At 40.9% G+C, this 25,204-nt stretch overlaps 1 protein-coding gene across 1 annotated transcript in view; it reads left to right on the forward strand.

The window, feature by feature from the left end:
* The first annotated feature begins 19,445 nt into the window (after positions 1 to 19,445).
* The window catches only part of nlk2 (nemo-like kinase, type 2), a 75,527-nt gene continuing 69,768 nt past the window's right edge, over positions 19,446 to 25,204 (forward strand). Inside the window, exon 1 of the mRNA XM_084351682.1 lies at positions 19,446 to 21,309. Coding sequence (XP_084207808.1) covers positions 20,828 to 21,309 — 482 coding nt within the window. The 5' untranslated portion in view covers positions 19,446 to 20,827. The remainder of the gene's footprint in view (positions 21,310 to 25,204) is intronic.

Consider the following 25,204-nt stretch of genomic DNA (forward strand, 5'->3'; position numbering starts at 1 on the left):
CCCTCATATTCAATTATGTGAATTGATTCTGTTTTGCCTTCTAGAAAAATGTCAGATCAGGCTGGGTCTTCCCAGGTGAGTGTCATGAATATTCACTTAACATGAAATTAATGGCGTTTCCTAAATAATTATAAAACAATAAGGTGAAGGCTAGTAGGCTATGTGTAGGCAGTGGTGGAAAAAATATTATGATTAACTTAAATAGAAGTATTTAAAGAATAGTTCGGGTTCTTTGAATTGTGGTTGTATGAGGTACTTATACACAGTCAGTGTATTACATACAGTAGACTGTGGTACAGAGATGCAGACTGGAGTACCAGCATCAAGCTGGACTGTCTACTGCCGTGTGGACGGCAGCAAAATGTATTTTTAACACAAAAAAAGGCAAACCTAATAAAATCACTGTTTAAGTGTGGGGTATATGAGGAAAATGTTCAGTGCTTTAACTTGCTGTTAGACAGACTCTTACCAAACATTAACACACTTGTTATATCACTTTCCCAGCACCAAACTCCCTTGACTTCAACGTCATTTTTACCTCTCACACCAGGGGAGCTGCTGGTCTCCGACTGCTGCTTTGATTGGGCTGTTTGTGTGACTTCAGTAAATTCAGACTCATTCAAACATCAAAATCACGAAATACCACAATTAAACTGACTGAATGAGGCAGAAGTCAACCAGCAGCTTCTGAGCTCTGAACCACTGTTTTTGTTAAGGGACACTGGTGCTGGGGAGAGAATGAGTTAACAAGCAACACAAACTTCAAAAGTCTGTCTAATTACAAGGTAAACAGCAAACATATTCATTATATAGCGAACACTAAAGCAGACATACATTTTATTAGGTTTGCCTTTTTTATGTGACTTAAATCTGTTTTTAGTGTATAGCCTCGTTCACAAAATTAGACAAAAATACGAAATTCTATGTAACTGGAGACAAAACTTTGTTTTTGTTCTCTATGTAGATCACAGCCCATGAAATATATAAAAGAGTTATTGAAATCTGTTGAGAAATGAAAACTTAATACTGCTTTTGTATCCAGATAAACAGCAGCTCCTCTGTTTACTTGTATTTGTTTACATGCCTGTCTTGCCTGATCCAATATGGCATGTTGACGTACGATTCAAGGCTGGCTTTGTGTTTCCAGTCATATGAGTTATGCAATGCTGTGGATGATAATTGTTTATCTGCATGGTTCCCATTTGGAGCGATTTGTTTTGGATTGATTTTATAAAAAGTAGCCAACGAAGTCAATACAGTTGTATCACAAATTTCAGCTAGGTTTGTTATGGAGGTTCAATGGAAAATGAACTGTGCTTGGATCATGTCTAAATCACAACCAGGCAGAAAAGATCTGGGTATACCTCCAAAGCATATAAGCACAAAGCATGTCACATATTCCCCTCCCCCAGCCCCAAAATGAGACATCATTGTAACAGAATGTTTTGTTTCTCCTCCAGGAAATGGTGCTCAGCCAAATACTGGACAGGCTCTTCAACAGGTTATCAAGTTGATCATACCGCTCTGGACCGAGACTACCTCAACTTCATATGCTCAAAGGAGCTGGTTCTTCTTAGTGCATTATCAAGCGTGCTAGAAATCCCTCAAGCGGTTTATGATGCCCTAATGGAGGTACATTGCCTCGTGTCAGGGCAAAATGAAAGGGAGACATTTGTAACAGTTTCTCTGGAGAGGGGAAATACTGGTCATCCCACAGTTGCAATATGCAAAGAATATGTGTCTGAGCTTCTTAACATGGGCCTGACTGTGAAGTATATTGCCAAGCTCATCAGGGTTTCTAGGTGGACGCTGCAGAGACGTAGGTGGACGCTGCAGATACATATATATACCAGATACATATATATACCGGATCTGCGCCGGATGTAGTCCAACATCCGGTACTAATCCTGAAAATGGATCAGCTCCAGATAATTTTTGCTCCCTTGCCCAGATCCGGCACGGATCCACTTTACAGTTCTGGAAGTGATCCGGACCAGATCTGAACCGGTTCCGCAAAAGACCAACCGTTTACAGCCCATATCTGGCACGGATCTGGGACAGATGTGGTCCGGATCCAGGACAGATGTGGTCAACATTTGAACAAAAGCTCTTGTAAGATTAAAAAGAACTTAATTTGCCAGTAAAACACATTTAAAGCTCTGGTCTACGATCTGAGAACGGTTTGAAAAAAGCATCCCCCCCACACACGCACCCCTCCCCTCTGTGCTCCTTAACCCCTCCCCTCCGAGCTCGTATCGCTCTCCCCTCGGAGCCTCCCGCGACAAGCTTTTTTTTTTTTTTTCTCTTCAACGAACTTTATATGTCCCGCAACAAGCACCAAGAGCAACAAGCCGGCAGAAACCAAATACAGCCCAGCTTTGAATGCGGAGTAACGATGTCGGATTCACAGGTAAAGTTATTATGCACGTTGAAACTCACGTAAATCTTGTAAGTCATTACAATGTCCACAGCTAAGCTCCACAGCCAAGCTAGCGTAACGTCATTAGCATGCTACAGCTACGTTACCTTACAGCTACGTAATAAGTTACAACAGCTAAGTTAGCCACTTCTAAAAGTTATTGAGGGCCAAGAGACTAACAGATGCTGCCGTCAGCTTTCATCACAACGATCGCTTCCACATTGTGGCTGAAAAACAAACCTGTGTGAGTCTCGGACCAGCTGCTCCAAGACTCACACAGACCGCGACACAAACGTGTCCGTAAACCGTAATCTCTTGTTTATGACAGATAAGACACACAAATACACACATCGTAACGCCTATATGACAATCCATCATATTGATTTAGCAAAGGCTTCGTTGAAAACAAACGGACAAGACCGGGAGAAGGGTTAGCAAAACAGCTGAGTAGTGACTGGCGAGAGGTTGTTATGGAGAAATAAATCCGGACAAATAAGATAAAAATCAGGAAATAAATCCGAAACCCCTTCGCTTCGCGTTGGGGTTTCATCCATCCCTTCATTCATCTTACTTGCTGCTTCATTTAGCTGCCACGAGCAAATACATAGGCTAATTTGGTGTAAACATGTTAGCAATGTTAGCTTGTTGTTAGCTTACAATGCTAACATAGAGGCTAACATCTCCGTCGAACAAGTAAACAAGTGTTGACAATACTGCAGAGACAGACACCGTCTAATAACACAGAAACAAACTAACGGCAGCTTTCACAGTCATCAGCAGCATCGGCATGAAACATACCTGTGTCACAACATCCACAATAAAGAAGAAGGTTACCTGCTCAACAGAAACGGCGCTGTATCAGCATCGGGTCCATATCTTCACGGACCTTTCGCCACTGTTGATGTGATGACCCGATGTTTATTCGGTTTGAGCCCACTTTGTTTCACATCTCGCTTTGTGTCTTTTCAGTGACAGACTTTCTTTCTTTGACTCTTTGTCGGTGGGGCGAGCAGAGGCAGCTGAACTGCTCAGGGCAAAACAAACCTCTTGTCCGCTTGTAGTTTCAAATGTGGAAGTGGGTCGGGACCAGACGTGAGCAGGAGCAGGAGAGTGAGCGAGGATTGGATTGGAAAATTGATCCAATAGGAGCCATCCGGGCCGGATGGTTCCTATTGGTCAATTTCTTTTCAGTTTTACAGACACTAGAGAGAATGGATTTTTTTGGTTCCTTTTACTCTCCACATTGTGTAGGTGGTACTATTGGGTCATAACCACCATATAAATGATGTTAATAATAATAACAAATCTTTCAAATCGTAGACCATAGCTTTAAGTGTGAAATATTATCACACCAATGTGTTTTAATGGCTAATCAAATTTTGTCTATGAGTGATAAAACAATCACAATGCTTTGCTTTCAACAAAGTGCTCTTTATTAACATTGCACATATTTACATTAAAAAACTGATCGGGACCATGGCATCTTACAAAATGACAGTCTCCTTAGCAACGGTAAGAGTTATGAGTGCATATTGTCAGCTCATATTTTACTTTCTAATTATGTATTTTCATACTAAAACAGGAAGGTTTCCTGCACACTGTCTGGCTAGCTTTTTTAGTATGCCTATGTCAATCTCTTCTTTTTTTATTTCACTGTTTTGCTACAAACTGTTGCTTTCTTTACATGTAAAATCATGTTTTGATTTGACAAAAGTGTGTCATTCTAGAAAAATCAAAAAAGGATCAAGAAATTATTTCTCTTTTGCCACTGACTGTTTTATGGTCCCCACACTTCCTGCTTCCGCTTAAGCATGCTACTGACATCTTGCCCAGCCCTAACATCCCTAGGCATTGCGCACAAAAATATGTAAACAGAATGAATAACAATTGCTGACAAAGTATTTAAAACATGTAAACATACAACTTTAAGGCAATCTGAATTTAACAATTGTAATCTGGCCTTAAATATTGTTAATCAAATAAAGTTCACTGAATTTTCTGCATCCAGAAAGTCAACAGTCCAACTTGACCAATTTCCCCCTCCAAATATTGTACAAGGGAATACATTTTGATTATAAACATGAGAACAAGGCAGACACCCTTTAACCTGCTAACAGGGATGAGTCATTGGGCTTTCTCTGTGAGGGGTCTGTACAGTGACTTAAATGATGATGAACTTGACGTGCTGGTGTCAGCCATCCACTCCAGCAACCTTCATGCAGGGTACAGAATGATGTTGGGACTGCTGCGAGGTCAGGGACAGAGTTGACATTGCAGGGATTGTGTCAAGAATGTCAGAGTTGCGGTGTGGTACACAGAACATACTCTGTCCCAGGCCCCAGATCACTGGTGCATATCGACACAAACCACAAACTCATAAGGTTGGTTGTGTTTGTTAAATAGAAATCTATTGCAGGACTTGTGGTAACATACTTATAGTAATGTTTTTCAATTAAGGTACAATATGGTGATATTCGGAGGAATTGATGGCTTCTCAAGGAAGGTAGTGATAATAATAACTTAAAGGCCCTTTTCTCAGCATGTGTTTTTAAAGTCTGTGTAAAGCAAATTAAGCCATTTTCTTCTAAACACATTAAATAGGTTAGAAATGTATTTCCTTAAAACATGTAAAAAGCCATTCAGCCATTTATAATTTAGTTATGGAGCTAGGCTGCCAAACTGTATTTCAACATTTCTGTGTTCAGGATTTAATGGGCGGGTCAGAAATCATAGCCGCGTTACGTAACGCGGCTATGATTAGCATAAACCCCGCCCTGCTACGGAAGCAGTAGAAATACGTTCAGTGCATTAGCTTTGGTGGTTTTCCGCTAGCTCTCGAGTCTCGGATAGCATCGCTTATGATAGTTTGCAGCTAGCTAACCAGTCATGTCTCCTCCACGTAGCTCATGCATCTTTCCTGGATGCCACAGTGTGCGGGCCAGGGTAACGGCTCAGTTAGCCTATTTAAGTCTCCTACCGAGACAACGTAAGGAAATGGTGGATCGATGTTGTCAAGAGGAGCTACTGTGGAGAGTTCAAAATCACCACCAACACCAGTCTCTGCAGTGTCCACTTTACCCCCGATAGTTACAGCACGGCCACCGGCATTACGTGCCCGCCACCAAGCCTCTCCGTCCGCCGACAGCGGCTGCTACCATCATGGCCACCGGCATTACGTGCCCGCCACCGAGCCTCTCTCTCTGCCGACAGCGGCTGCTACCATCACGGCCACCGGAGATGAGAGCACCTGCTGTCGGTGGCGGGCACGTAATGACGGTGGCCGTGATGGTAGCAGCCGCTGTCGGCAGGACGGGAGGCTGCAAGCCGGGGACGGAGAAGATCGGTGGCGGGCACATAATGGTGCCCGCCACCGATCCTCTGTCCCGCCGACAGTAGGTGCTCTCATCTCCGCCACCGGCATTACGTGCCCGCCAGTGTAAGTGTGTGCTTATGTTATAAATATTGTATTCGTTTAATTAAATGCATTTTGCTGAAGGTGCAAATCCTGAAAGTGATTTTACATCGTGCATCCTGTCGTGCCCATGTAATGTTAGCAAATGTTATTGCATTTAATCATGACATGATTTGGCCTGATTCCCTGAGTGAGTCCATCTGACAGCACAATGATAATCCACAGGTAATATTTTATGTGCACCAATATAGCTATGACAAGGAATTATATGTAGACTGGGGTTTAAATTACTGGGAAATAAATTACCATTCTGATGGAGACTGTGAGGAACGAGGCTGAGCACTATCAGTGTCAGACTCAGAGTCAGTTTCTGGCTCTGATGGCTCAAACAGGTAGTGCTGGGTCCTTCAGATGATGCTGCTAGCACTAGCTTCCATTGTTGCTAGGCTACGTCCTTGTGCAGTACACAGAGGGCTCCCCCTCCCGCGTGTGGGCGTGGTTTCAGCTCCTCTAACTGACACGCCCCCAGCGTTTCACAGCAGAGAGAAGTGCTTGTTTTTCCATGATTTTGAGACCTAAGTTTATATACTTAGCAATTTTTTTAATCTTTCAAATTTGGCTCAGTGGTCAATGATACATGTTACTGTGGTGTGACAAACTCATAACACAATTTTTTTGCTGCTTTACACGCACTTTAAGGTAGCATAATCATTATATAATGACTAGTAAATTGTTAATGTTAAAAGTTAAGATCATAAATGTCATATTTACTTGAATCATGCTTACAACATCAAAATGTTCTTAATAACAGACATCAGTTTGTTTTTCACTGCTGCACCCAACTGTGTGACTAATAAGGTCAGGATAGTTGCTATAGTATGTATGATTTAGGGTATAATGGGGTTTTTCTGTATTATTTTATAGATTATGTATCTTAGTGTTGCCAGTAACAACAAGGCCTCCACTGGCTTACCACAAAGGTAAATCCTGTACATTTAAATTGATATATCCTACCCTTAACTATATCACACTAACTGTCCTTCATACTAAATGCTGCATCTGATAACTCTAAGTTGTCATTTAAGGGAAGTGTAAAAATATGCAGTCCTCAGTTCCGCCACATTCACTTTTCTAGGGTTCGGGGGTACCATGGAGTGGAAAATGTTGATGTGGCTCGCCTTATGTTCTCTATCCGAGGAGCTGGGAGAAACAGCTTCATTGCAGGGAAAAGTGTGCATAATAAGAGGCAATTATGAAAACACACATACACACATATACATACATATATTGTCACCCTCTTAAAATACTGGCCTCAATAGTCATATTTTCAAGTTTTTCTAAAAACAGAAAAAACTGATAGAAGATATTTGGTTCAGTTTTTTCAGTTTTTAGGAAAACTTGAAAATATGACATAAGCCATTATTTTAAGAGGGTGAGAATATGTAATATACAGTGTGTATAGGGTATACATGTATATACAAATTCAGTTTACGCAAATAGAACAGATGTCTGTTATTAAGAACAATTTGATGCTGTAGATGTGACTTTGGTAAATATGAAAATCTTGACCTTAAAGGTATAGTTGGTAATGTTGAAGAGCTAGCAAGATTTGAAAGTGGCACCTCGTCTAAGCTCCACCCCCTTCTCCCCCTCCCGTCAGTGCTCCGTCCAAAGCCCCGCCCCCACAAACTTGAACGCGCATCAGACAGTCCGTCAGCAGGGCAGAGGAGAGCCGTTAGCACTGGGCTAATACAAGCTACAAAAGTAGCTAAGTTGGCTAACGTTACATATTTCATGAAAATAACAAATCCCCCCGAAGCAAAACAAATAATTACCTGTCCAACAGAAAGACAGCAACCTCTGCATCACTTCTGGAAGTGCTACTTTAGCTACATTTTCTCTGCCATCGTTCTCTTGCTAACTGTGCTAACTCTTCTTCTTCTGCTGTTGTTTTATGGCTGTTGGCAAACAACTGTTAGGTGTGCATTACCGCCACCTTCTGACCTGGAGTGTGTATCTCCTGCTAACTCCATATGGAGTGTGCTGAATATATCCGACACGTGATGAGTGCGCGCAGGGAGGAGGGGGGGGGGGGCGGAGGGGGGTGCAGCCAGGACGAGACATGAAGGCATCTGATTGGTTCTTTCAACTCGGACCGAGAGGGAGGGATTGGTCAGAGTTTTTACAGGCCTGCAGCTGCCACAGAGGTCTGATTTATTTCGTTCCTTTTTCTGAACACATTATGTATGGACTACTCTCATGGTGGAAGGACCACTTCGGTCCGTGTACGTTTCGTTAGTTTGTTTTTTTCTTTAAACCGAACTGTCAGAAAACGAAAGTAAGCTGGTAATTTGGTTTTCCGTTTCAAACCAAAAACCAAAAAACCAAAATTCAGGCTGTTTTTTTGGTTTTTTGGTTTTTGGTTTTAAAACGAAAAAACGAGGAAACCAAAATCAAATCACGGTTAAATTTTGATTGTCTTTTCGTTTTTTGATCTTAAACAGCACATTAAGGCCGATGACAGACCGGAAGTATCTGAACTTCAAAATAAAAGCCCAGTGAATTAAGTTTTAGCCGTAGACAGTAGACGAAATGCCTATAAAAAAATCTTCTTTGTAAATGTTGTGTTTTGAGCACATTAATACATATTCAAAGCTGTGTTTATTTTTACACATTAGCGACAAGCTCATCGTTTAGTTCATCTTCTCGCTGCGCTGGGGCTCTGTCGCTTCGCTTCCATTCAGTCAGATCATTTTCACAGCGTGTTCTGCCGCCCGTCTCCGGTCCCAACCGGGCTCCGGACACGGAGCAGAGACTGTCCGACAGGCTGTCCCTCTTTGAAGTAGAGGATGAGGTCAGCTTCACTCCCGCTTCTGATCTTAAACAACACTGAACTTCAAAATAAAAGCCCAATGAATTGAATTATAGCCATAGACTGTGCTGACTCAATCCGACCCTGAGATCTCCAACCCCGGGCATATTTGGCAGGTGGCAGCGGCCCCTTTATGGTTCTTTTCTACTGTCCTGATCGTCCCAGCTACACCCAGGCGCAAGAGGGCAAGAGGACTTCTTGTCCCACCACTCTCAGGAGTTGTTGTGGTAGGCCTAACTGTTAAGTGTAGCCTTAGATGAGGGGATCACCTCCGCCGTGCGTAATAGTCGCGCGTAATGACAGCTCTTCGCCGGTTAAACACAATAAACTGCACGACTTCTTGCATGTTTGTCTCATGACATGGTGGAACCTACACAGAGGTATAGAGACAGGTGGATCAGGCGGCAAATTGATATGACAGCTGGTTCAGGACGTCTTCGTCCATTTGTATTATTATTATTAAATAAATAAAGTATTTGTAACAATATTTTGTTACGATATGCTAGTGCTATTCCCCTCTAAGTCCGGGCTCGTCTGTTGTCAACATCCAGGGTCTGTAGGTTGACCTACTACCTCTGACCTGGAAGATGTCATCTCTGAGCTGCGAGCGCACCTGTGACAGCCCGGCTTGTTTACCTGTAGCTGCTACTGCTAGTTTGACCCCGGATGTTGATAACAGACAAGCCTGGACTCAGAGGGGAATAGCACTAGCATATCGTAACAAAATATTGGTGAAATGAACTAGTTTCGTGGCAGATAATGCGTTACATAGAGGCTGTGTTTCAGTGCCCCGTCACTCGCATTATATGGATATATCGGCGCTAAACTGGATCTAATTTCGTCCGAACGACTGCAAATGACACCAAAGTTATCTGGGTGAGTAAATGATAATATTTTATGCTAGAAATAAGGTCCAGGTTGTAAAAAACGGTAGTTATCCTTTAATATAGCATATTGGGCTTGGCATGAAACAATATATTTGAGGTTAAGTGCTTGAGAATATAATGTTAGAGTATTTACATTCATATCAGGTGAATTGTATGGTAATTATGACTCTTTTTTTACACTCACCCCTTTTATGTGAATTAAAGTGAGTGGACAGCTGCCTGACGGCTGTTTGGCTAGTTGTGTTTCAAAATTAAGATTGAAAAATACAACTTTTTCTACAACACCTGTTGAGGATGTAAATACCCTAATATTAAAGCTGACAATATGCACTCTAACATCTTTCATAGCTTCATTTAATACAATGTGCTGGGGTACAAAGATTCAAATGAAAACAGTCGCTGATGGAGTGCATTGCACCTCTCTGTACTTACTGGTTTTACCGGTCTCCCTGATGTCCATGTCCGCCACATCTTCAAGGGTGATGGTGGATGTCTGTCTATCATTCTTCCTGCCACAATAAACATCTCATTCTGCACCAACACTTGGGAGGTGGAAGGGATTAGGTGGTCAGGTTGGCCCTCAAACAGCAAAGTGCTGCATGCATTTCCTACAGAGAAATAATCAAAAACAGAAAGTACAAAATAATTGTTTCTTTTGACTGCCTTTCAATCTTTATGCAATAGTCCAATGGGGAAGGAAGAAATACACACTTTATCATGAAAAAGTTTGACAAATATTAGGAATGTGCAATGAGACTGATAGCCTTTTGTTTTTTCTGACAATCTATAAAAATTCAGATTGAGAGTGAGCCAAAATTATTACCTATAATATGCTTCTGAATCTCAAATATTTAATAACTTTATTTACTCAAATATTCCTTAACTTTTATGTCTATTCATGTAGCAGATTTGTCCAGAGGACTTACCAAAATGAACTGTGAATCCATGTTGCAACTTGTGCATGACCATACTGAAAAAGTGTCGATTCACACCATCTCCAATGGTCACATCTCCTAAAAACACATAGACAAAGTTTAAAAGTGTGCACTAGTACTCATGTAGCACATAAATATACTAATATACTAATCATGCCTATTAAGGTATCAAAACACCATTCAGGTATAATTTTATACACACACACACACACACACACACACACAGGTATTATTTTGGCATTATGTTTCATTAAAATCAATATTAAAATATTTTTCACAAGTCCTAAGGAGAAAAAAGCAAGAAATAGGTGAACAGACAACCATCACTCTCTTTACATGCAATTAAAACAGTAAAGCGTACAGCTTAGTTAAGTTACAGTACCCTGAAGTTTCGCTTGGAAAGGTCTTGCCAAGTCAATGTTGGGAGCCTTATAAGAGGAGAGGATTCTGCCCTCTTGGTCCTCTACATCTTCTGTGATGTCAATTTTAATTTTTAGGGTAGGCTCATCTTCTCTGGACTGTAGCCATTGCTTTTTGTACTGGTCTGCTGCCAATTCTGGATCGTCTATTCTTTTCCAAGCTGGAAATGAAAAAATTAATTTGTTTAAAGTGATAATCACAACCTAGCTATAACAACATGTCTGAATCAATGTTGTCAACATTCCTTGCTCACTCAGTACACTTAAATCAATACTGCATGAGCAAATACACAAAGACTGGTTGATGAAAATTCAACAACATTTGGTCTATATAGTCTACATGATCTGTATTTGCCCATGTGGACCATGTAGACTATTAAAAAGAATGAGGACCAGGCTGACTCATTTTGAAACATCTACATTGCAAATTTGGGATGTAAGGTTGCATTTCTGAATTGTGGCATTAATTGTAAAAGCAACATCATTTTAACCATATTACACACTTATGACTGATTGAATTGTATTAGAATTAAATTTGAATAAATAAATGCTAACCCAAATCATCTGTTTCGATTGTTCCGGACAATGGGACATCGTCAAGTGGCAGGGTAGTTGATGTGCTAGGTCTAGGGTCAGGTTTGCTGACCATGTGCATACTCTCAGAGTCAGATGGAGTTGAAGAAAACTCAGAAAACCTTAACATAAAGCATAAAGAAACAACAATAAGAAGAAATACAATAATGTATATAGTCTAAACATCACAGTTCGACCCAAACACAGAAGACCTCTGCAGACCTCATATGGCATTGTGCCATGAGGCCCACCTGATTGCACCCATTGAGCCAACCTACTACCTGCAACACATGCATATGAAATGAATATCTGGAGCGCTATGCTACAAATCAAGTAACCTATACTTAATAAATGTTAATTTATTTGCAGTTTACAGCGCTGACTCTTCATTTAGTGTGTAAGGAAGACTTTAAACAAGTTTTAAGATTTTACAACAACATCTTACTATTTGGCAAAAAGTCTGTTTGCTTGTGAATGGCCTATCTATATCAACTGTTCATCCAAACTACTTCAAACTTGGCATGTGTCTTGCTGGTAACCCGAGGATGTGCATACTCATGATCATAGAAAAATTGGTGCGATTTGGACGTGACATGTGTGCGTGATATATGTATATGCCTGTACGTGTCTCTTTTTTAAAAATATTGCTTTATAGCTTTTTACCATTATTTGATGTGGTGCCGCCAAAGAGACAAGAAATATGGGAGAGGTTGGACGACATGCAGCAAAGGGCGCTGATGGGAATCAAACCCAGCCCACTGTGGTCAGAGCTCAGTCTTAGTACATGGAGCATTACATGTAACTGAGTAATAAAAAAATATCTTTAAATTAAACATCAAAAACCCCAATCTTTAGGTGTGAAGTAGTTTGGATGAGTAGTTCAAGAAAGTTACAATCGGCCTGTTACGAAAAGGCACCTTCTGGACAGGCACTGCACTGGGTGGAATACCTTTCCCCACATGAACTTACATGGTAGGCAACAGTCTCTGCAGGAAACTGCTTTCCACAAATTTGACAGGAGAAGTCCTATGGGCCAAGCAGGTTACAAAGGAGTATATAAATGAACACACCTGAACTTGACAATACGACAGTGGTAAATGAACCAAAGAAGATAACATACTGATGTCTGTGATATCAGTATGTGTAATTATCTAAAATGCTGCTTCAGTATTATAAATGAAACATCAGTGACATCTTACCATACAAATGATATCTGAAACCTGTTCTGCTTCCTCTTCAGACGCACCTCTCTTTTGGGTAATATAAAACACAATGGACAAACCCTTTAACATAAACTTTTCAGCTCAATATTAAGTCACAGTACACAGGCAGTGCAGGAGTCCATACAATCGTAGCTGAGGAACTTTAAAGGTATAAAAGACTCTTTTTTTGGTTATTAAAGATGTTTTTGACAACTTACATTGCCTTGACAGGACTGAATGTGGAACTGAATCAGGGGCAGAACAATCAAGAAGCCACAGGTCATGCATTTGTTTTTTGGCATTTTTTCAAACTCTGCAGCATCATACGGCAGCTGGGTGGTATCCATTTTTTCTTGAAGAGGGACAATGTATAGCACATTTTTCCCACTGTTTGATGAAGACCGAAGTATCTTTGCAGTGTACCCGTGGGACCCCTGGGGCAGTGGAGTGGTCTTTCTTTGTCCACTTCCCCCTTTAGAAATGAATACATTTTATTAGCTCATTCTAAGGGCTTAATCTTTCTATATATCATAGAAAACACTGACATTCCAGATAACATATCACGATACATTCGTAACGTTTAACAACCTTTTTATGCATATCTTTTATATACACAGCAGGTTTAGATATGCTATGCAACAATGGAAAAAAATATCACCTGAAGCTTTTTTGAGCAGCCATCCACCACGCACATCTCGCATTTTGGGAAATTCTTCCAACAGTACTCTGCTTATCTGGAAAAAGTTAGCAATGCTGTCATTGTGGACACACTTTTAATAATGTCATCAGCTGTAGACGGCAGAAAAAGATCACAGTCCAGTTAATGTGCTAGAGAGATGGTTGACAATAATAATGATACTTGGGAAAAATAGAGCATTGTAATAGATGCACAAACCAAAACCAAAAGCATAACTAAAACAATGAAGAGGCCATGAGGTTAAGATGAAGCTACCCAGAGAGTAAGAGATCAGCCTGGGAGAGCAGCCCATTTGAGACTTTTGCCCCTCCCACCTCTCAGGTGCAGCCAGTTACAGTGATGACCCACCCAGGCTCTTGCAAGAGAGCAGAGCAGGCGACAGGTGTGCCATCACAGTGTAAATATCAGAGATCAGCAGAGCAAAAGTGATTTGATGTGAATGAGCTCTGATATTTTGGTAATGTAACTAGCAGTTCTGCCACCTTGCTGGTTAATCAATACAACTGTGCCATCACTAACAATAGCATATCATCAGGATTTAGTATCTTTACGACCGGTGTTTCTCTATCAGATGAAGTGAAAAAGCTTAATGATGAATGGACTGCCCACTATCTACCAGCAGTATGGTGGCCATGACAGAAATCACAAGATTTGAAATATCAGCTGAAAAATCACTATGATGTTGTTTGAGTTCATTGTTGACTTATTCTTAAGGCTCACCTCTGCGTGATCTGCATCGTCAGGCACATTTATGGTCTGCCTTCCGAGACCTGCTTGCAGGAGCGTTGCCTCATCCTTTGGTGTTTTGTCTGTGTTTGTAGGTTGTAGGCAGAACTGTAGTTCAATAAATTTTACCACTGACATGCATGGAGGATCTGCTGACTTCCTTTTGCGTTTCTGGCCTCCAGAATACAATGCTGGGAAACACCTTGGATGAAGCATAGACAGTTATTGAGTGAAAATCTAAATATCAAAGGACAAATTTTTGAAATAAATGTAATTGTTTCAATACTTAAACCGTTAAATTCGACATTACTCTACTCTAACTTCATGAAAATACAACCATTTTATCCATTGTCAGTTTAAATACATGCAGTATACTGGTGTTGTTGATACAGGCAGTATTGCCAAGTTTTTAGTAATTCCTTCACTGACGCATACAACTGCTACAAATCACTTGCAACAATGTAGTAAGAAAGGATGTAGCAAGAAAAAAAAAACAACCTAAATCTTGGATAAATGCTTTGCATTGTGTTGCCATAGAGGCTTTCAACTGTTGAAAACATTTAGAACACTATGAAACTTTTTCTTATTAAGTAAAGATAATAAAACATTACATATTCTAATTTTAGTCAAACAGTCACTTACCTTTGCATCTCCTGGTGTACAGTGGCTGGTCTTACAGGTCTGCTGCTAGTAGGCCCAGAGGCAGTAGGCTGAGCAGCTGTGGTAGGTCAAGTGGCAGTAGACTGAGCAGCTGTGTGTGCATGAGGTCTGCTGTCCCTTTCACCTCTTATGCAGTGCAGAAGCACACAAACTGCTGACTGACATGTAATTAGATGCATTTGGAAACTGTGCAAAATTTGCAAGACAGCATGTTTACACATAACAGACTCACTTTTGCAAAAAGCTTTTTCTAATGTATTGTTGATTATATGGTAGGGGTGTAACGATTCATCTACTACATCGATTTTCTGGATTTATGTTCCTACGATCCAACTACATCGATCTGTGCCCGGCTCGACATATATCGATTAAAAATCGTTTGAAATGGTAGATGGAATGGAAGAATCGATTGTATCGATACTTGGAAATTGCACATTGGATTTAAGCACGACAAACTTAATGGATGTGTGTTTTTTAAGCACTTTTAACGATAAAGACACGTTAAACGTGACTCGATTCAGTCTGACTGTCTGTGACGTCATCGGCACGCGCCGGCAGCAGTGCAAATCTCAGATAGCAACAACTACTCTTTTCATGTTGTAAACAACAGCAGAAGTAGCATATAAACCTTCAACCTGAAGAAATGTTGGTTGCACTTACTGTACTCTTCTTATATTGGAAATGAGAGCAGAAAATATTTATTTCACAGTCACACTGGTTGAATTTTTGGCTAAAAAGTTACTGAATCGATTTCAAGTCACTGAATCGTATCGTATTGTTCTAAGTGAACCAAGATCGTCCTTGAATCATATTGACAACCACAAATCGTGATATGAATCGAATCGTTGTTAAAATGAAATGTTACACCCCTATTATATGGACTATTATATTTATTACATAACAGACATGTCAATTGTACTTCAATATGGCATTTGGTAGTTCTACCAAAATGCACCTACTACAAGGTGCACTCTCCTGCAGGAGAAATACAGTCATTAATGGGAAATTTACATTTTAAATTAACTGTAATGTAAACTCTGACATCCCTTTACTTAACTATGGTATTCCTAACATCAATACAAAGTAGTGCAGTGCTGGTTCAAAATCTGCCTCTTTGTAACAGGCCAATTGTTTGACCTCTGGTGTTGCTGTGCAGATTTGTCGAAAGGTTAACATTACAACTCCAATTAGCTGACGCCTTGTATAACCAGCAATACTGAGACAGAGAGAGGGGGTTAGGGTTAACTTGACATGTGAATTTCCCTGTTGTGTGAAGAATAAAGGAATATCTTATCTTACATGTAGAGAGAGGCTTAACCCTAACTCTCTCTCTCTCTACATCGGTCTCGCTATAGTTTTTTTTAATGATTTCTCTAAAAACTCTTCACCACTAATTTATAGATTATACTGAAGTATATTGTTTTATTACTCAATTAAAATAAAAATTAATTTACCCCAAATAAATTGCAGAACTTATCTTATTAATATTTCAATATTTTATTCAATCACCTGATCATCATCATCTAATGTCCATGTCACTGCTGTATATTTATAATAATAATAATAATAATAATAATAATAATAATAATAATAATAAAAACAACAGAGAGCTCATAGAGCTCATATTCAAAAAGACTGCTATGACACATACAGCAATGTAATTATATACAAACTTTCTCTGAATTGAAATGCAGAATAACTCAAACTTGACACATTTATGTTTTTTGAGGTATACATGAGCAAATTGTATATCTATGTATTTATTTTTCAACATTATATTAGAAACTCATGAGCGGAGGAGTGCGCGATTCAGGTCATTCATTGGGGAAATAGACTCACCAAGTCCAACTACTCACGATCAGAAACACCGATGAAATACACTGTGGTTCACCGAAAAACACACAAGTAGGGGCTACTTGTGATTAAAAACACCGGTTTAATACACTCTGCTTCACGGGGAAAATGGGTTAACTTTAGGAAAGTTAGGGAACTGGCTGTGGCCCACAGTTTTCAAATAGCCTTGTTATGTTAGACACCTGCTAAATAAACACGGCAACTATAGTTACTTTAGGTTATCAGATCGTGCTCGTAACTCACTGGGAGTGAAAAAGAGTTGGTCTGTAGTGTACTGCGACCAAAAGGGGGAGTGCGTGTTCCCTTGTTTAATTGAAGTATATTATTATTGAAAGTGTTGCGTGTCCAAATTCCACACAACATATCCTTGGGTCATTAGCAACACATGTACCAAGTGAGAAGTAGATAGGGTGAACGGTTCTCTACATATGCAATTAACAAACTACTACCAACAGAGATTTCTTGCTTTATAACGTTGGTTATGTTACCCCCCCCCCCCAAAAAAGCATGTTAACCATGGTTTTCTTATCATAGTAAATTCTCATGACACTCACCTGGGAAGACCCAGCCTGATCTGACATTTTTCTAGAAAGCAAAACATTTTTCTAGAAGGCAAAACAGAATCAATGCACATAATTGAATATGAATGGCGACAGAAGACTAGATAGCAAGAAACGTTAGCTATGTTAACGTTTCTTCTTAGCTAGCTACGTTACGTTTCGGGAAGCAAGGGGAGCTAACCTAACTAAACATGTTTCACCAACGTAGCTGACTGGAGTGCATAATAAAACGATACACAAACGTATAATGGTGGTGATATCAGAAAACATACGTACCTTAAACATCAGACGCCAACTCCTCCGCTGAGTCAAGGCGATCTATTCAAGGGTTAGTGATGTTACGTTTGTGAACGATTTGTTCAATATGAACTAATCTTTTTTATGACTCGGGAGTAATGAGTCGTCTCAGTGAGTGATTCGTTCATTTTCCTGCAGTACCTTCCCTCGCCACATGGCAGCTGCATAAGCTCAGTCAGGAGGACAGGAAACCGAAATGATTAGTTCATGACTCACTCAACTGTGCGTCCGTCCTCAGGTCCTCGTTCATTTGTCACGTGACAGCCAGGCCGCTCAGGCTGTGTGACGAGCAGTAAGCACAACCGTTCGTTCATAGGCCTACGGATCGTTCATATGGATCGGTCTCTTGTTCATATGTCACGTGACAAGCAGCTCACGATGAAAGGTTCGTTCTCGTTCGTTCTCGTTCATCCGGATCGTTCATTTGTCACGTGACAGGCAGCTCACGCTGAACGGTTTGTTCTTGTTCGTTCTCATTCATCCGGATCGTTCATTTGTCATGTGACAAGCAGCTCAGGCTGTGTGACGAGCAGTACGTTCGTTCTCGGATCGGTCTCTCATTCATTTGTCACGTGACAGCTACCTAGTCACTGTCGTGCTGTTAAACAACAATGGCAGGGAGGATACAGGATACAGTCAGTTTATTGTGGTGTGTATTTGCTTTCCTAGGTTTTCATATGGTTTTAATTGCTTGTGGCATTTTGTTTATTATGCTTTGTCAGCTGAAGCAAACCATGTTGCCTTCAGTGTTAAGTATTTGAGAACCGCAGTCTTTTTTACAATGCCCACAAGAGGGCTACAGCGCCACCCGCTGTAAAAATGAACGAAATGAACAAAATGACTCAAAAAAAGATTTGTTCAATTTACTGTTCGAGAGTAAAAGATCCGAGTCAGTAAAAAAGTTGAACTTCCCAACACTACAAGGCGTGACAGCAGCTCTGGCTGATGGCTAGGCGGGATGTTTTGCTGTTAAGATGCCACGGTCGGCTCCACGCTCCAGTCCAATAGGTGGCGGCAATGGCATATAAGCAACTCTGCCTAACACCATTATGACTCAAAGAAGAAGAAGAACTGGCCAACTGGGGTTCTCTGATCCCCGAACAAAGCCCGCCCCATTCTCTACAGATACGAATCGCGTTTGCAGGTACACAAATCACTTTTGCCCCAACTACGCTGAGATATTTGGTGCAAAAGTCAGAGCGCGGGGGACTTGTGATTTGAAAGAGGAAAACGGCATTTGTGACCCGCAGCAGCTCACATACTGATTTACAGATGTTAAAATTTTGTCCACATCTTCACATTCTTTGATACAGGTGTGCAAATGTGTTTTGCACCATTTTTGCTGCAGTAATTGGAGCAAAATGTGTGAGAGCAAGAATTTCTTGATTTGTGATTTGTAACAGAGGATTTGTGCAGTTGTAATGAAGAATTTGAGAAGGTGTAACTGTTGAGTTGTATTTGTGGGACAAGAAAAAAATTCTACAGGTGTGCAACTCCTTCTCTGTGACTTCAACTTTACTGATAGTTTTCATATGTGTGACTCTTTTTCTACAGATACAAATTCACTGTCACAACTGCTCAGGACTTTTGCACCAAATATACCTTTATATTACCATTCCCCTGGCAATATGATTCTGTAGACCTATTCAATCCAAACTTACTATCCCTGTTTCCTTCTTCTAACACACACACATGTCTATTGGAACCGATATTTTATCAAATTGAAGTGAACAGTTTGTTATCACTGTTTTAATGTGATGATGATGATGATATCATTGGGCCTTTAGAACAGCAGTCAGCCCCGCTGTCACCCCAGCCAGCACGCGCCACTGGCTGCGTGCAGTGACAATCAAGGAGATTACCATTACGTCATTGCGGTGCGGTAGGGGATTGGCTGGTCTTCCTGCATAATCTTATCTCCGAGTGGGAAGGTTTTGTTCACCATGTTGGATAAACTGCTTATTTTATTTGCCTTGTGACCAATAGTTTTGTCATGTCAGTGACAACGGAGCGTCGTGGGCCCAAAGCGTAGAGATTCAGCCGAGTGGCTTCCTCTTTCTAAGCAGACAGCAGGGCTGGCTCACCGACAGCGGTACAAACGAAAGGAATACTGTTTTGATTTGGCGACACGGACACCGATTAGCTAGCTCCAATCTGTCAGGTTGAATACAGCTGCCTTCTCTCTATCTACTGGTAGCAGGATAATTTATTCCGCATGAAAAGGATTTAACTTTCCGTTTTTACTGCGTTGTTATTTCATCTCCCTGGATGTATTGCATATGAGCAGCGAGAGGACAGTGTAAAACATACTAAAAACAAGACTGTCGATGGGGGAAATAGGTCTCCTGTTAGCCGTCTGTGAGGATTTGTCTTTTGGTTTTTTGAGTCATGTTCGAAGCCTCGTTACCTCTGTCAGAATGATGGGGATTTCTTACCAGGAGCGTAGCTCAGTGGATTGGTGTAATATGTGAGTGGAGTCGATGGCCGAGGCCTGCGCCTGCCTGCGTGCGCTGTTGTATTGTGGCCTGGGCTGGGATACTCCTCTGCACCGGATCAGCAGCGTTAATTACAGCACGAAGATTACCCTTATGTACAAAGTAGCAGTCTGGCCTGCGCACACATCCGAAGGAGGATTCAGTTTGGAATAATAGATGCGATTTCCAAGTCTTGTGGAGCCCCGGTGGTGGGAAGAGCAACGGTGCTGGACCAGAGCGTTTGGCAAACTTGTACACTTTTAAAATATGTATGCGCTGCTTCCGTGACATGCTTTAGACCACACTGTTTTATCAATACGGGGAAACTGAACTTCATCAGGACGAGGGGGGCGCCACCTCTATCATGAGGGAGATCTAGGGCCACTGACTTTTTTTTTTTAATTTATTGAGGGGGGTGCGGGTTGTTTTCTATGAAATACGTTTGATTTATCTGTGTTGGTAGTGACACTATTAGGGCTTCACAGATTTTTAAACTCGTGTGGTCCTTGCTACATTATACATGCTCATGTTAGGATATGATTGTTAGCCTCAGGCTACAGTAGCCTAATGGTGTGCAAGCAAAAAATAATTTAGAGGAAGTGGGTCAGATCCTTGTTGGCATTATGATAAGGTGGCTCACCAGAGTAGTTACTCTCTCCGCAGATTCGAAGTAGCTGTTGTTGGATCATCTAACACCCCCCCCCCCCCCACACACACACACACACACATCGGTTTCTATATGTTTTCTAAAAGTTTCATTAGTCGTAGTGTTGCAGCCTGGTAGCCCTCATCATCACTATTAGAAGCAGGTTCTGAGCGGAGGCTTTTCAGCATCATTGAATGGCTCTGTGCGGCACAACGGCTACAAATGTTACAAAAATGATGGCTGCTTACAACGGTGGGTCCTCAGCAGTGGCTGCCCATCACCCGCACCACCACCACCAGCTCCAGCACCTTCAGCCTCCCCACATGCACCATCATCACCACACGGGCCAGCATCACTTGCAGCATCCGGGCTCCGCCGCCGCCGTGCACACAGTCCAGCAACATACCTCCACGGCTGCTGCTGCGGCGGTGATGCTTAACACCGGGCAGCACCAGCCCTACTTCCCCTCTCCTGCCCCGGGACAAGCCCCCGGTCCGGCCGCGGCTGCGGCTCCCGCCCAGATTCAAGCCGCCGCTGCTGTCAAAGCTCACCACCACCACCACCACCACCACCATCAGCAGCAGCATCAACAGCAACAACACACGCGCCACCTACAACAACAGCTGGATATAGAGCCTGACAGGCCTATCGGCTATGGGGCATTTGGGGTTGTCTGGTAAGTGTATTGCACTATATTTCCATAACAGACTTACTTGTATTTATGCATGTTTTAGCTCATTTTACGAAAAGCCATGCACATACACTTAGACTGTATTGTTGCAGCTTAATTCCAGACAGGCACTCTTCCCATGAATCACTAACAGCCTTTGATTAACTTTTACAGTTGTTGTCGTTGATTTTGTTGGTTAGATTATTTTTGTTCTAATCTTGTGTCAACATTTCAAATATCTGCATTTGAAACTGCAACAATAGTTGAAAGTAATTATAACTAATGTAAGTTAATGGACAACAATAAAGAGTAAAGCAATTCATGTTTACTGTGATGAATACCTCAAGTCACTTCCAGAGCTCTGCAAGTCGATTTTTACACTGTAGTGACATAATTGGAAACTAAAACAACTGTTTGAAAAATGGACAAAATGTATTCAGTAATCTACACATCTGTTCAAACACTATGACATACCGCAGCCTTTTGTTGACAATGGTCAGCTAATGTATACACAATGTGTAATAACTGGGATACAAAGTATTCGAGTACAGTGACGACATGTATTATCCAGTAGAACAGGTGAAAGGCAGTTGTGCACAGATGTGTATGCATATGTGTATGTAAGTTCTTTAAAGCTGAGCTCGACCAATATTTTATTTTTGGATACAGATATCAGGGAGTAAAGCATTCTTATATCAATACATTGGCTGATATAAACACCATTTTTTCAATGATCCCTAAAATGTGGGGTTATCAACACTTTTGACTGAGATCTGTAATAGAGGCAGGATATTTTACAGATTAACAATCAATTTCACTGTGTAAAATGAAGCAGTAAACTACAATGACAATTACTTTTGCTGAATTATAATCAATAAAAAAAAAGTTTTCATGTAAGTGCATATCGGACAACATATACACCAATAGCGACATATGTGTGATAGGCCAATATTGGCTGATAATATCAGCCAACCGATGTATCGCTCTGCCTATAATGTTAACTAACCCAGTTAATTTCATTCACCTGCCACTAGCTTATGTTTATAAACATTAACATAATGTGTTAGGAAATTATATTAGAATGTAATTATGTGCTGGTGCAACCAAATGAAAAAAATTGGTGCACCAGTGTAAAAAGTTAATCTGGAGCATTGCATATGTGCCTTGGCCTGACTGCCCAGCAGGCCACTAGCATTACACCTTTATGTTTGAGCAAGCAAACTGCTGAGTGCTAATCAAAGTTACATAATGTTGCTAAGCAAATGAATTCTTCCATCATGGCCATTTCTTCCTTCATGTATCTATGTTGCTACCTTAAGGCCATGTCTATGAAGTACATTTATATACAGCACACACACATGCCCACACACACAAAGGGCATCCATAAAAAAACAAAACTAACGCTAGCTGGGCTACATCTGCAGTAACATTATCAACATTAAAACAATATAAACTTGCATGAAATAATAAACGTCATAGACTTTTGTGAAAAGCAACATGAAAAAAACAGTTAATGGCACACTACCTACTACTTGTTAGTTAGATGTAAAATATCGGGAAAGGAGTGAGAGAGATCCTGGGCATCAGAGAAGCAATGGAGGGAAAACTATTTTTGCTAGAATATTTTCAGATCTGACTTGGTGACTTGAGGGTTAATTTCAACCAAATACATTTTTAAAAAATAAGACAGTGTTGATAAGTTGTATTATGTTTCTGTTGTGTTTTACATTGACTGGTTTTGTCAATGGCGTCTGGAGGCTTTGACGAGAGTGATATAACTGCTGTTTCTGGTTAAACATAAAGGATCTTACTCTTTAAGAAAAGGGTCCGTTTGTGTGAGGATCCTTCTATAATTTTGTCATACACTTGAAGTAACAATTTAAGCCTAACAGTAGCCAAAAAAAAAAAAAAAAAGCCCTTTTAGCAGACGTACTTTGTCGAGCGGAGTTTCCCACAAGGATTAAGTTGCAGTAATTGCAGTCTGTGTCACTGCTGCCAGCTGAGGCGATCCACCACTTCCAAAACTCTTTGTATCCATTGGTTGTTTAGTTTAGATTTATATTCACCTGATACCAACAACTGATGATTACCTGCTTCTAATGGCTTCTAATAAACCTGTAGTTTATGTACACCTTAGGGTAGGAAAGGATAATATGTAGTGAGCAAAGATGGATGATTTGATATTCTATAGCTTATAAGACTTAAAAATGTAGTTAAAAGTTAAGTTAAAACTCCCTTCCCTCTTTTTTTCCCCTCCTCTCTGAACCCTTGTGGAAGATGTGTTGTAAATTACAATTGTGTTGTATTCTTCTCTTCTTTTTCTTCTTGTTCTTGTTATTTTTCTTGTTGTTGTTCTTGTTATTGTTCTTTTCTCTGGTTTATTGTTGGATTGCAAATAGAGTTGTTCCGATTCCAATGCCAGTATCGGAAATGCCTCCGATACTGCCGAAAATGCCGGCATCGGTATCGGCGAGTACTGGAGTCCAGGCACCGATCCGATACCACGTCATTTATTAGCCTAGCTCCGTTAGCTCCGAAATTCTACCGGATACGTGTCCGCTGCGTTACGGCTCCGACGGTTTGGCTCCGGCGTCCTCGTCCGGCAACCCCCACCAGCTGTGTTTTGAGTCCGCCACAGCGCAGCTCCGCCGATCAGCTGGAGTTACGAAACGGAGGAATTCCCGCGATGATTACATAATCACACACGACCGCAGTTATATGTATGTGTTATAAACACAACAACACGAAGTGTTCCCGACTGAAGGATTAGAAGAAGAGCGCGTATTTGTCTCTTATTTGAGGTTTTTGTGCTTGTATCAACACGGAGTGTTTTATTTTGAAAATTAACCGGATGTCATGTTATTATTTTGTGTCTGACTTCCTGTCTGCTCTGTGCTGAATTCGGCTTTATACTATTCTTTTTAAAAATAAATGGCTTTCATTTGCTGTATTCATTCATGTTTTACAAAGGGTTTAACCTGAGCCAGGCCTCACCACAATGATAATCATATCACAGTCATGCAGGCGTAGTATGATATATATCATTTTTTATAACACACTGGTATCGGTATCGGTACTCGTATCGGCCGATACCCACAGCATACAGTACAGACCAAAAGTTTGGACACACCTTCTCATTCAATGAGTTTCCTTTCTTTTCATGACTATTGACATTGTAGATTCACACTGAAGGCATCAAAACTATGAATTAACACATGTGGAAATATGTACTTAACAAAAAAGTGTAAAACAACTGAAAATACGCCTTATATTCTAGTTTCTTCAAAGTAGCCACCTTTTGCTCTGATTACTGCTTTGCACACACTCTGCATTCTCTTGATGAGCTTCAAGAGGTAGTCACCTGAAATGGTTTTCACTTCACAGGTGTGCCCTGTCAGGTTTAATAAGTGGGATTTCTTGCCTTATAAATGGGGTTGGGACCATCAGTTGTGTTGTGCAGAAGTCAGGTGGATACACAGCTGATAGTCCTACTGAATAGACTGTTAGAATTTGTATTATGGCAAGAAAAAAGCAGCTAAGTAAAGAAAAACGAGTGGCCATCATTACTTTAAGAAATGAAGGTCAGTCAGTCCGAAAAATTGGGAAAACTTTGAAAGTGTCCCCAAGTGCAGTCGCAAAAACCGCTACAAAGAAACTGGCTCACATGAGGACCGCCCCAGGAAAGGAAGACCAAGAGTCACCTCTGCTGCGGAGGATAAGTTCATCCGAGTCACCAGCCTCAGAAATCGCAGGTAAACAGCAGCTCAGATTAGAGACCAGGTCAATGCCACACAGAGTTCTAGCAGCAGACACATCTCTAGAACAGCTGTTAAGAGGAGACTGTGTGAATCAGGCCTTCATGGTAGAATAGCTGCTAGGAAACCACTGCTAAGGACAGGCA

The sequence above is a fragment of the Pagrus pagrus genome (genome assembly GCF_965226575.1).
Source record: "Pagrus pagrus genome assembly, chromosome: 4".
NCBI lineage: Eukaryota > Metazoa > Chordata > Actinopteri > Spariformes > Sparidae > Pagrus > Pagrus pagrus.